A 13,869-nucleotide genomic window follows, 5' to 3' on the forward strand; every position below is an offset into this window, starting at 1 on the left:
AGGCAGAACCAGAATGCAACAGGGCAGTCAAACAAGTTTTATCCAGGCATGGAAACACTCAATGAAGGAGACAGGAGGAGCTGACCCAGTTAACTTCTGGGCTACTTTCACTCAAAAAAAACCCCGACTGGTTGTCTCAAGGTTGTTGCCTCCAGATAATCAAAGCAAAAAAAAAACAGTACAGAAGAGACAAATGACACTTGAAACACCCCCTCTAATAGTTGTTGTTGACACCTTGTGCTTATTGATTTGTAAATAGGGTTTTTGGTTTGGTCAAGCCAGTTAAAGCTAAGAGACACTTTCTTTGTTGCGTATGCTTGGTAGTACTACCCTCAGCTACCTTTACATTTACCAGTCATTACTTTTCACTACACAGACATGACATCAACTCGTTGGTCTGCATATAATCTTGCGGACATGCAACACTACATAAACACCAGCAGCAATGCAACAAAAAGAGATTGGTGAAAGCTCCAGACTAGCAAGATTTCTTGTTTGATCCACTTAACTCTGATTTGTGCCAACACTAAAACACATTGGTTAACATATGTTGGGGTTTCAAGACACTAAATTGGCCAGAATGTTACGTTTTATTTTTTCATTTATCACAGTGTGTAATTGTGCAATGAAGGTTGCTTTTATTTATTCAGATTTGGCTACATCTACTCTTTGCTTCTTCAAAACAAATACAATTGAGGTGAATTTGGAAAAAGGAACTAAATTCAAAAACATACTATGTCTTCGTTACTATAGCTACAGTACTCAATTTTAAAAGATGTCTATGTGTAGTTAATAAAAATGTCTATAATACTCTGAATGTCAAAATAGTGTTGTGTGTAGACGATGAATTGTGATGAGTTCAGGCTTTGTATGCTTTTTAAAATTTTATCAGAGGTGTCAGATCAAACAATGATAAAGACCCTCTGCCTTGGTATGGCAGAGAAGAAACATACATTGTTTACCAACTGCAGAATTTCTGACTCACGTTTTCTCTTTGTCCTGTGTTCAAAGACTACAATAAGTGAAGATAGACTCGCTATTCTCTCTGATACAAAAGAGTCTCCCTACAGACCAACTATAACTTTGACAGGTAGTATAGCAGTGATGATGAATGAAGAGAAATCCATCCTCATAATGTAAAAGTTCACTGACAGAGCCAGACATACATCAAGGCATAGAGCCCAGTAATGCATCAGTAAAGGAATGATGGTTACTCAACACAGGCCACTTTTAGCCTCCTTACTCCTTTAGATAATTCATCATATTTCATTTAGGGTGTGAGCTGCACTCAACAAATGGAGGTGATTTCCCCTTCACCCTTAGCAGCTTACATTGTTCATGACAACCTTTTTTATTTATTCTTCCTGAGAAGCTGAGAGATGTAAAGCCCTTTGTTTTATTTCTGGTTAGTCAGCAAGGTCAGGAAGCAGAAAAACAAATGCGCTGTGACTCTGGATCCCTGCTGTTGATGCAGTCGCTAATGGTTTGGGAGTAAAACAGGCTGACTAATGTCCTTAGCTACAAATGCAGACATCTAGAATTTCCCCCTGGCCCGTGAAGGGGCTGCAGCAGATGGCGGCAGATCCCCCAACGGACCCTTCCGGTTCCTTGGCTGAAATGTGAGCTGCCTCAACGACAAAGTGAATTTGGAGACAACTAACTGATGCTAACTAAATATGTGGAAACCAGTCGCAATGGTTTTTCAGTCCTGCAGGTCAAGCAGGGGTTATTCAAGCTAAAACAGGTAGCTGCTAGCGACTGCTGCTGCTAGCGACTGCTGATGCTAGCGACGAAATGATCCAATTGCAGTTTCTGATTAGGATTTTGTATTTGTTGAATTTGAACTACTGCATCAATACCTCCGTATTAAACCTTATTTGTAAGTGTAACGAGGAAGTCAGTTAAAATAAATAGACGCAAAGTAAACTCTTTACAAACACAAATAACCATAAAAACATCCCAGCTTACTTTTAGCTTGGCTAATGCTAATTTACAGTTTAATGCTAATTTGTCGTTAAATAATTTAATTTTCTCCAAATTCCAAATATAATTGAAGCAAATCAACCAAATTCAGATAGTAAAATGTTTTATATGTCTGTAGGCAGAAAAAAATGAAACTTAATTGGTGGAGAAAGCCAGTGAACCTAGTCGTGGAACATGCCATAGCACACTCTCATGTGCACCCCTAAAATAGGCATATGCACAGACAGTATGTAGTTTAAAATGGGAAAGACCTTTTGATACCAAATGTTTGCCACATTGCCAGTAGGAGTGAAAAATACAAGACGGTAAGCCTTTTTAGTTGTCCACTTTCAAAGATTATTTATAAAATAAATTATTACAAAATAAAATCAGCTTCATCTTACATCCCTGGAAGCTGGCACGTGGATACACATGGAAATAAAGGCAAAATATATCAGCTGTTTTAATTATGTCCAATTTTTTCCATTAAAACTGTCCTTAACTTGTATAATACATAGTCACATGCCAATTAATGTTATTTCTATGAAGGCCTACACAGAAATTTGCAGCATGCTTAACTTTGACATTTAGTGACTATACCAGAAGTTTATGATCAAAGGGATTAAACAATGAGCAAAATGAATTCACAGTGTTCAAAAGTGGTTGTTCATTTGGCCAAGCTAGTTCGACTGACTGATTTTGGTTAATTATTAGCATGCTTGAGGGAATGGTACTTACAAACCACCTAAACACTGGTAAGGCTAAAATCATTCCTGGAGAAGGGAAGGGGTTCAGCTGACTGAGGTAATCTGAATTTACATCAGCAAAAACTCTTTTGTATCCTTCTGTGTATGTTTCTTTATTCATTTCTGTTGGTCTCTTTCTTGCTTTTTGCCCTGAGCTTAACCTTAAGGATGAGCTCTGATGTCTAGAAGAAAGAGGAACAACTGAAGATATGACTGAATCATATTTTCACATTTCACTCATTACATTCAGGCTCACGGCATCAGACACATAGAATGTGCTATTAGGTACATATTCATAGAAGCGTGAATACTTGGTCATAAATCTAAGAAATGTATTTTATTTAAAATATATCTTGGTTGGTGATAATGTTTCATACTCAGTCACTAAATTATCACTTTTTATGACCTTTAAGATTCAGTATTATTAATGTTATTGCCTTTTTTGAATTTAGTTGAGAAAGATTGCAAACGCTGAAAGATCTAAAGGTTTGGTGCCACAAACAGGGCACGCATTATACACAAAAACATTCACACACAACCTTTATTATTGAACTTTAAAGTAAGCCCCATACTGGCAGATGTGTCTCTCCTCCATTCCCTAATCCCCCTAACTCCAATATAATGATAAACTTGTAGAAAGGCCTCAAGTGCACACTGGAGAAAAGTTCCCTCTGTTTTTCTGACTTCTTTCCTCGTGTGTGTTTTTCATCAGTGGATTGATGAGGACTCAAAAGACTACGTGAGTAGTCACAGTGTGTATTGGGTGGGCAGGGGTTATGGGGAGTCTGTTTTCTGTCATAAAATCTTCCAATAAATGAGTGGGTACTAACACAGTTATTTCACCATGTGGTTTTGCAGACATATCCTATATATAACTTGGTATAAGCATGTGATACTTGTTTGAATAATAACATCTGATCATGGGAGTTTATATGTATTGTGATGAGATCTCAATACTCTTGAGGGACCTCTGCCATGTGGTTTTAAGGTGAGATTTACATGACAGACACTGACAGCAGAAGGCATGTTTGGCTACAAGCTAACGTAGCTTCAGCTTTGATTTAGGTAAAGCACACATAAGTTGCTCCACATATTACTGTATGTATAAAGTAAAAAATGTGAAAACATGGAATTAGACTAAATACTTGTAACTGAGCTTAATGTTTGCAGAATTGTCTGGTGCTGCTCTGGCGACAAGGTTGGATTAACTACAGTGTCAGAAGGTATTCAAAGCTAGCGGAGAGGCATTCTAGCTGTAGTGCTAGCTTGACTTTTCCCATTAGTCATGTGGCCGATGTGAAAAAGTGAGCAAACTTAAACTTGAAATGTAAAATGAATTGCGTTTAATTGCGCTACTTCCTTTTTCAACTTTTTTTTTTTCCAGTACACTGAGATTGGTTTTCATAATCTGGGTTAACTATTGGTTTGATTACGTGCTCGACTGACTGATCCAGTTTCTTCTTAGACTGCTTTAGAATTAATTTACCATTATGTTAGATCTGACCAACCAACGTTGGTGTTTATTATCATAAGCAAAATAAATAATGTGAAATAATGAAACTAATGTAAATTAATAAAGTTGTGCTGTATTTTTGACAATTGAATAAAGTTGTCTAGTAGCCAATTTACTTTCACTTGTATTACTCATCCTTCCATCCCTAAGGCAGGATTGTATTACCTCATTCTAGCTTCCTAGCAAAAAAAACGAAAACCCGTCAGAGAGCTGAAAACTGAAAACAAGGCAAAAGTGTCTTTTAAACGCCTAGTTGACATCTTCTTCTTTTACTTGTTCTTCTTTCTTTTTCTTCTTCTCCCTGTGTGCCATGCATGCATTGAGTGGATTGACGCACTGTTTTTGTGTTTTGCCCTTTGATGTGTGAGGGTGGGTTGGGGGTGTCAAGGTGTCATGCATTGGGCTCTGATATACCACAAATAGTGACATGAGACTTTAGACTTCATGGCTCGACGCTCTCTACTTAAGACCTGGGTGACAACTGCAAAAACTGTGTGTTTGAGTGCTTTTATGTGTGTGGGTTGATGTGTGTTTACATCTACTCCAGATCACAGTCTCCAAGAGTTGCATCTGTAAACTCACTTCTTTCTGGAACTATAGTTGGGGTTTTACTTTCAGTATCTCTGGGCCCAGTGATTGATTTTTGTGTATCTTCCATAGTTTTACACCACACACATATACACTAAGAATCTACAGCAGTAATTGTCAAACAAGAGATCAGCCATAAGTTGAGGGGCTCTTGCTGTCTCCTCTCACTTCATTTTAATCACATTGTTATTTACTGAAGATGGTTTCTAGTACCTTCAATCACATAAAGTCTGAGTCTGAATGGTTTATACTGCAATAGAAATCCATAAAGTCAAGTAGTCTCTACAGCGTTTGTTTCTGCTCTTGCTGAGCATGAAAATCACACCATCTTTAATTGTAATTACATTTTTTCGCAATGCTGAATATTTTTTGCAACTCCACCAGTTATCTCAATGCAAGAGAACCATAATATTAATATGTGGTGCAAAGTAGTTAATAAATTAGGACATTAGTCATCCATTATGTGTTTGCTCTTTGATGGATATGGCAACCATGCATCTGGACCATGCAGTCAGGAACAAAGAAAATCAGACCATCAAAGTTCTGTTGAACAGCTTCTGTAGACCTTTGAAGCTACCACTGTTATACAAGCTTTTTTTTTATGGGCACAGACTGGCATGTGACATCAATCTAGAAGAATATGTGTTGATGACCAGGAAATAAAACCAAAAACACTACCAGAGCAAGACTGTAAGCTGTCATTAAGAAGGCAAAGCAGTCATCAATATGATATGATGATGATTTTAGATACGTTAACTATTTACTAGCTAGTAGGTTATTAGGAAATAGCATAAGAGGAAGGATTTAAAAGCTGTATGGGTGTAACACCTTCTTTTAGCAACGTCTTAGGGAGCAAAGCCGATCAACAACTTCCTTTCTGGGGCATCACGTCTGATCTATTCAGTCCTTTTGAGTTGTTCAGACCCTCTGGATTAATATTCCATTGTCAGTGCTTTTACTTTCTCGATGGAGAGAGATTCCCACGGCACAATGTGGAAATATGTAATAGGTTTTTTTGTCTAGTCCTGCTTACTGCTCGTTGTCGTGAAAAAAGTTGGCCCCATTACCCTTATTGGGATTTTATCTTTCAGTGTTTTATATAGGTTTTTGTGCATGCAAATCGTCCGCAAAGTCTACAATAAAGAAAAAAGGCTAGGTTCCCTCCAGAGGAAGTATCTCTCCCACTCTGAAACACCTCAATTCGACTCCTCTGTTTACTTTCTAAGCATGGTGGCATCACTTTGTAACACTTGCGCTTCTATTGGCTAGCACTCCAACACATTTAACATGATATGCTAAGAGGCAGGACATCTCTAAGTCCCTAACTATCATCTTAAGATAAAAAAGTCCCCTCCCTTATAGCTGGTCTCAGTGCAGATGAGTCAGGAAGTCACTGCCGATTGATTGCCTCCAGTTGAACCTGACATAACCCTCATAGGAGTGATGTCTCCTATCCTAATGTAAAATGTTTCATCCCTTTTTTCTTGGTAATCCTCCCTAGAGTTCCAACTTGCTGTGCAAAAGAGACAGATGAAAGACCAATTAGATTATTTTCTTCTCTTTCCAAATGCAAGAAAGTCTCTGGCGACAGAGGAAAGAAGTACCCCCCTTTTTAAATAATGTGGGTTTAGAGAACTTCACAAGTCACACTTCTCTCTTATCTTTCACCTTTTAAGCCCTGCAGATCAGACAGGAAGAATCTTAACTCTTTGTGCCGCTGCTGCCTTCTGCTCTGTACACGTCTGCTCTTTAAATGAGCAGAAAAACAATTTAAACATCCTGTGATAGATATTAAATTGCCAGGCAAGAAGTAATAATTAGAGCTTTAGTTTCTGCAGAACCCCTGGCTTCTTTCCTAATTTGCACTGTCATCTCCATTGATGGCACAGCACGCCCTGGGCCGTAGGCGGGGGTGCCGGTCTGATGGGGAAATACAACCCGCTGGGTGTTCCCCTCCACCAACATACAAACCTTCACCACTATCTTGCTGCTGCCATTTTTCTGTCATCACAAACTGCTTCATCTTTGCAACCCCTCTCCACTCATCACTCAGGGGCAGTAGAAAGAAATCCTCAGCTCTTTGAGAGGAGTGGGCCTTTTCCAAGCCTTTTAATGGCAGCTCCCGGCAGCTGAGAGCATGTACATTTTGCTGCATTAATAAGACTTAACAAAAAGTAGGGACAGAGCTTGTATGAACATGTGCACTGCGTGTGTTTGAATGCATACCTTTGGGTGACATGAGTTTAATATCCACCTGCTGTCTGTAGTTAATGCTATTACTGCCATTCTATGCTTTTTATATTCTAAAGTATGTTACCAAATGGTTTTTGTGTGTCTGATATGGGAATGAGTAGTATGAAATGAACATTTTTATTAGATATATTTAAGGTATTATAATAAAGCAAGGCCGGGGAGCCAGTTGAGACAGTAGGCTGCTATTTCTGTTTGCTGTAGAATCAGATACGTGTTCAACTTTTTCCCTACTATCGTTTCCAAGTGATATATTATTGGGGCCTCTGTGGCAAACACATATGGATCCAGTTCTTCTTTCCTCTGAGCTACCAACAACACAGAACATAGAGTCCACAGTTAACTTTACTGCAGTTGTTCCGTGACTGGGAGTAGTACAGTTCCGGCAGCAGACTTAAATCCTGAAACATCACAGTTGCAGTCATATATTGGTATTTTAAATAATAAGCATCCCACCAGTGCTGCAGACTAAGTAATTAAGCCGCTATTTTCTGTGGCACCGCCAATATGTTGACCTGGTTTCGACCCAGCAAAGCGATAGTGGTATCTCAAAAACATTGGAGATACCTAGACCTCTGAAGGAGGGTCCAGGGGGATTCACCTGCAGGATTTCTTTTTATAAACCAGCTCTATATATTTGTATGTTTCCGTTATGTGTTTGTTCTTCATATCAGCTTACATTCAAATCGATTCAGGCCTACACATTCTCTTTTGCATCCATGGGCTGCACATTGACAATAACAATAATGATTTCTCCTGGGATGGCCATTATCATGGATGACGCCAGGTCTGAGTAGCTACTCGAGCTATTTTGTTGACTTTCCTCCTACCAAATGCTCTCTGGTAATGATGCATTCTATACTGTATATCTAGGGCTTTTATTGTGAAAGGGATATCATAACCCACAAGAAGACACAATTGCATAATTAGTCAAAGCAAACATGTTATCTATTGCCACTTTAAGCTATGAGTGCAGATAAATGGTGTCACTCTTAAAGCTATAAAGCGTTGAGTAGCAAGTAAGTGATTTGGCTAGAGCTTAAACATCCCAGCCTAATGTTGCCATGTACTGTACTTTCAAATTCAAGTTTTCCAAAGATCTAGCAGGAAAGTTGCAACGTTGGCAAAAGTGTGTACCTGCTGGCCTCTGTCCAAAGCCAACTCCCCACACACTGAATAATACACTTAAATAAACAGGTATGTAGATTTAAGTCTTAGCCATCTAGTTCATTTGCAACTGCAGTTCCTTAATATGATTTTTTAAAATTTTTTAAACCAATGGTGATGTTTGTAATGTGCAGAGCAAAAGAAAAAGTTGTACTTAGCAATTTACAGATTTACTGTCCATTAGGTAATAATCCATCACAGTTTACAGACACACTTCCTGTTGCAACGTTCATACCATCCAACAGTACCCTCAAGGACCCGGAACCATGAACTACATTGAGGATTCATCTAGATGCACTCCACGTTTACATTCATGACCCTCACTTGACTTTTCCTCTCTCTAAATGCCTTTGGGAGTTTTTCTAATGCATGTTGAACGCGCTTGACTCGTCTAATGTGCGTGAGTGCCTTGTGCAGTAAACTGGCTGACAGCACACCACCACCTTAACCTCGATGTTCTTGCCCTTTTCTTTCTGTCTTTTCCTCTGTTTCCATCCCTCTCTGTGGCCCCCCCCCCCTTATTTTTTCTTATCTGTGTCTGTACTCAGGAGGCCATTATAACAGGTCTGCTCGCAGAAACAACCTACTCTGTGACTGTGGCTGCTTACACTACGAAAGGCGATGGAGCGCGCAGCAAGGCCAAGGTGGTCACTACGACAGGAGCAGGTGGGTGCTGTGTGTTGCTTCCAGTTGAAATTAATGTTTTTAGCTCATCTTCATCCTCTTAGCAACACCTTAATCACGACTGAGGGAACTTAGGCCCCTAAAAGTTAAGATAACTGCAGTTAGAAATAAACGAAAAGCAAAAACATGTTATTTAACTCCTTTAATATGTCTAATTCTTTAAATGGATGGTTTTATACAAATATTTTATTGCAAAATGTGTTTTTTGGTGGATGTTTAGAGCCTCCCTGAAATGAGGGAAAATGTAGAATCCTCAAAGAAGCCTGTGTCTAACTTATCACCCTTATCGCTATAAATAATTATAGTTGTTCAGACAATTATTGCATTCAAAAAAGCAGATATTTCATCAATACCTTTGTCAATTTTGGTTAATTATACACCTAAACTCACAGTGATTTAAGGCTATATTGGAAATGAAATAACAAATTAAACATGAATGTATATACATTTCTGTATTATTAATATAAATAGATGTTCAGTGTTTGACATAGCGCATATACAGTGGGGCAAAAAAGTATTTAGTCAGCCACCAATTGTGCAAGTTCTCCCATTTAAAAAGATGAGAGAGGCCTGTAATTTTTATCATAGGTATACCTCAACTCTGAGAGACAGAATGAGAAAAAAAAATCCAGAAAATCACATTGTAGGATTTTTAATGAATTAATTGGTAAATTCCTCGGTAAAATAAGTATTTGGTCACTTACAAACAAGAAAGATTTCTGGCTCTCACAGACCTGTAACTTCTTCTTTAAGAGGCTCCTCTATCCTCCACTCGTTACCTGTATTAATGGCACCTTTTTGAACTCGTTATCAGTATAAAAGACACCTGTCCACAACCTCAAACAGTCATACTCCAAACTCCACTATGGCCAAGACCAAAGAGCTGTCAAAGGAGACCAGAGACTAAATTGTAGACCTGCACCAGGCTGGGAAAACTGAATCTGCAATAGGTAAGCAGCTTGGTGTGAAGAAATCAACTGTGGGAGCAATTATTAGAAAATGGAAGACATACAAGACCACTGATAATCTCCCTCGATCTGGGGCTCCACGCAAGATCTCACCCCGTGGGGTCAAAATGATCACAAGAACGGTGAGCAAAACTCCCAGAACCACACGGGGGGACCTAGTGAATGACCTGCAGAGAGCTGGGACCAAAGTAACAGAGGCTACCATCAGTAACACACTACGCCGCCAGGGACTTAAATCCTGCAGTTCCAGACGTGTCCCCCTGCTTAAGCCAGTACATGTCCAGGCCCGTCTGAAGTTTGCTAGAGGGCATTTGGATGATCCAGAAGAGGATTGGGAGAATGTCATATGGTCAGATGAAACCAAAATAGAACTTTTTGGTAAAAACTCAACTCGTCGTGTTTGGAGGAGAAAGAATGCAGAGTTGCATCCAAAGAACACCATACCTACTGTGAAGCATGGGGGTGGAAACATCATGCTTTGGGGCTGTTTTTCTGCAAAGGGACCAGGACGACTGATCCGTGTAAAGGAAAGAATGAATGGGGCCATGTATCGTGAGATTTTGAGTGAAAACCTCCTTCCATCAGCAAGGGCACTGAAGATGAAGCGTGGCTGGGTCTTTCAGCATGACAATGATCCCAAACACACCGCCAGGGCAACGAAGGAGTGGCTTCGTAAGAAGCATTTCAAGGTCCTGGAGTGGCGTAGCCAGTCTCCAGATCTCAACCCCATAGAAAATCTTTGGAGGGAGTTGAAAGTCCGTGTTGCCCAGCGACAGCCCCAAAACATCACTGCTTTAGAGGAGATCTGCATGGAGGAATGGGCCAAAATACCAGCAACAGTGTGTGGAAACCTTGTGAAGACTTACAGAAAACGTTTGACCTCTGTCATTGCCAACAAAGGGTATATAACAAAGTATTGAGATGAACTTTTGTTATTGACCAAATACTTATTTTCCACAATCATTTGAAAATAAATTCTTTAAAAATCAGACAATGTGATTTTCTGGATTTTTTTTTCTCATTCTGTCTCTCATAGTTGAGGTATACCTATGATAAAAATTACAGGCCTCTCTCATCTTTTTAAATGGGAGAACTTGCACAATTGGTGGCTGACTAAATACTTTTTTGCCCCACTGTAAAGGATTTGTTTCTCTTCTATAAGTCATTTTTGAGAGAAGGAATACCATAGCCTGCCTGTTTATAGGAAAATGGATTCAGAATCAGAATACCTTTAATAGTCCCACAGAGGGGAAACTCACAACCATGATGAACTTCTTGGAAAATGTAAGTTTTAGATACAAATTAGGCTATTAGTGACATTACCAGCGATCCCATAGGCAGTTTCTGATATGACCGCTCAATCAACATGACAATAGTGTCAGCTATTTCAAAATCATAACAAATAACTTTTATCAAAACAATGTTTTGATCGTTTCCTGATGTGCTAAAACTGTGGTCATGATGAACCTAAGAAGATTGGGTAAAAAAACAACAACTTTGTTAGGTAAGGGACCTGTTGCATCATACTCTGAGGTTTAGGGGTTATGGATTAAGAACAGATGTGTTTTTGACCAACTAATTACTGGTCGGAATTAAATCTGCTTTTTTACTACCTGACTTATCAAAGGTCTGCTCGAGCAGGTAAAAAGGAGGCCAATATGTCAAGTTTTTAGTGTGTGGCAACCTGTAATTTAATTAAGTTTCAACAGTAACCAAGATATGTAAATGTCTTCCAGTGCCTGGCAGGCCCACTATGATGATCAGCACCACCATAGGGAACACCGCCCTTATCCAGTGGCAGCCTCCAAAGGAGATGGTAGGGGAGCATGTCGGATACCAGCTTCAATACAAGAGAGCAGAGGAGGAAGCTTTCACCATCAAAGACTTCAAAAAGACGGATGATCACTTCACAGTCACCGGTCTCCACAAGGGAGCCACCTACATCTTCAAACTGTGCGCCAAAAACCGAGCAGGCAACGGGGAGGAGTATGTGAAGGAGATCAGCACCCCTGAGGACATTCCCAGCAGCTACCCCCAGAACCTGAGTGTGGTCGGCCTGACCGCCACCTCCACTAAGCTGTCCTGGGAGCCCCCTTCTCTGGCCGAGAGGAATGGGAAGATTGTCAAGTATGTGGTGGTATATCGAGATATCAATAGCCACAGTAACAACACCAACACTACCACAGAAACAGAGATGACTGTCCAAGGTTTGCAGCCAGACACGACCTACGACATCAGAGTCCAAGCTTTCAACAGCAAGGGTGGAGGACCCATCAGCCCTAGCATTCAGAGTCGAACCATGTCCACGTCCATGCCAGGTGAGAACCACAGGGTCCTTAAGGTCTATTGGAGGCATTGTGCTTGTAGACAGGATGCTGTTGTATTACGTGACTGCAGACAATGAGTTCTCGATCTCTTGGCAGAGACATTTTTACAGTTTGGTGACCTCAAGTGTAGCTCAGTGCAACATGAAAGAGAGACTGAACAAAATATAAAGAAATACAGAATCAGAAGGTGGATTCAGGGGTCTCCAGTTAACAACAAATTAAAATAGCTCCTCTCATTCTCTTTAAAAGCATTAACAAGTGAAACAAGGTAGATAGGCATAGACTTTCCTAAAAATGACCCAATATCCTATTTATTAAATAGCATAGTAACCATTTTGTTGTTGATGGTAGAAGAAACAGGCAGCATATGTTTATTGGTGCGAGAGGTGCTGGAATATCTACCAACCTGAATAAAACATATAAACTCTGCCTTAATGTACCTTACATTTTCAGCGCTAAACATAAACACGTCCAAATGCAATACATCTGTTATTGGTCATCAAATTTAAACAAATATACGGTCTTTATGTCTTTACAAATAAATGCCAAATTGAGTTTGGAGATTTGATAGTTAGTGTTTTGAAAAACATGAGATCAGTCCCTATTCTATTCAGGTGTCTTTAAGATTTTAATCATCAACCACCTGTGTGTAAAGCGTTCTGGATTTTGTAGTAATCAATCCTTTTGGTGATGTTATGCTTGGTTAGTTGAGAACTGCAGGGGTGGTGTCCAAATAATCAAAGCTTTATTTTGACGAACATTAGTGCACAATGTACTTTTCTCATATTAGTTATATATAGTTACACATATATTTAACAAATGACTCTTGCTTTTGTGAAGTTGATTTTTCACTTTGAATAATCTCAGTCATATCTGCAACTAAATTAATCACCTAATAATCATCTAGACCTTCCCTCAGTGTTCACAAAGAACTTTGGCGTGAAGGCTGTGACGAAAACTTCTGTCCTTCTGACCTGGGAAGTGCCAGAAACCTACAAATCTCAAGTGCCTCTCAAGGTAAGATCAGCTCCCACTTTCACCTGTACAGCCAGGGATTGTTGTTTTTTACTGATACTCTAAAACGGGTTAGTCAATGTTGGTAAATATCAAAACATATGGGCAATTGTACAAAAAGACAAGACTAAGGTCTAATGTTACACTTTTACTCTAAGCTACTTTCAAAGACAATTATAGAAACATGAATCCTCAAAAAGCCACCTGAAATAGCTTTTTTTTTCTTTAACATTGTATGCTAGAAAAGAAAATGTATAGTGTGGTGAAGGAGCTGTATATGCAGACAGGAGCTAGCATCATTCTTAAGGCTTTACAGTTTGAAAGATTTTTTTAACATGAATACGAGACCTTTGATATACTGTCTGTAGTTGTCCTCAAGAGAACAGCTGCTTGATAAATCATAAAGAAAATCAATTTGCACCATATTAAATTCTGCCTGTAGCTGAACGTTATGACTGACTGTTTGTTGAGGGGCCTGTCTGTGCTGTCACTCAGCTTTTGGCATTGTGCTGCTCTGATAAGTGCAAAAACAAAGGTTTATGACCATGGATCAGCAAATAGAGAAGTGGAAACACATAAATCATACTTTATTTACACAGCAGCTTGTGACATAAAACAATGAGTCATAGGGTGCTTCACAAAATTGAAAG

General features: G+C 39.3%; 1 protein-coding gene across 10 annotated transcripts in view; it reads left to right on the forward strand.

Annotated features, from left to right (window-relative positions):
- Positions 1–13,869, forward strand: part of ptprfa (protein tyrosine phosphatase receptor type Fa) — a 185,273-nt gene that overhangs the window by 121,725 nt on the left and 49,679 nt on the right. For 5 of the 10 annotated variants that reach the window (XM_063891080.1, XM_063891082.1, XM_063891089.1 and 2 more), the window contains 3 exons: positions 8,775–8,892; positions 11,615–12,196; positions 13,125–13,222. In XM_063891080.1, coding sequence (XP_063747150.1) covers positions 8,775–8,892; positions 11,615–12,196; positions 13,125–13,222 — 798 coding nt within the window. Of the gene's footprint in view, positions 1–8,774; positions 8,893–11,614; positions 12,197–13,112; positions 13,223–13,869 lie in introns of all 10 variants that reach the window. The other 5 variants (XM_063891084.1, XM_063891081.1, XM_063891087.1 and 2 more) reach the window with 1 other exon arrangement.

This window comes from Eleginops maclovinus, chromosome 9, assembly GCF_036324505.1.
Source record: "Eleginops maclovinus isolate JMC-PN-2008 ecotype Puerto Natales chromosome 9, JC_Emac_rtc_rv5, whole genome shotgun sequence".
In the NCBI taxonomy this organism is placed as follows: Eukaryota; Metazoa; Chordata; class Actinopteri; order Perciformes; family Eleginopidae; genus Eleginops; species Eleginops maclovinus.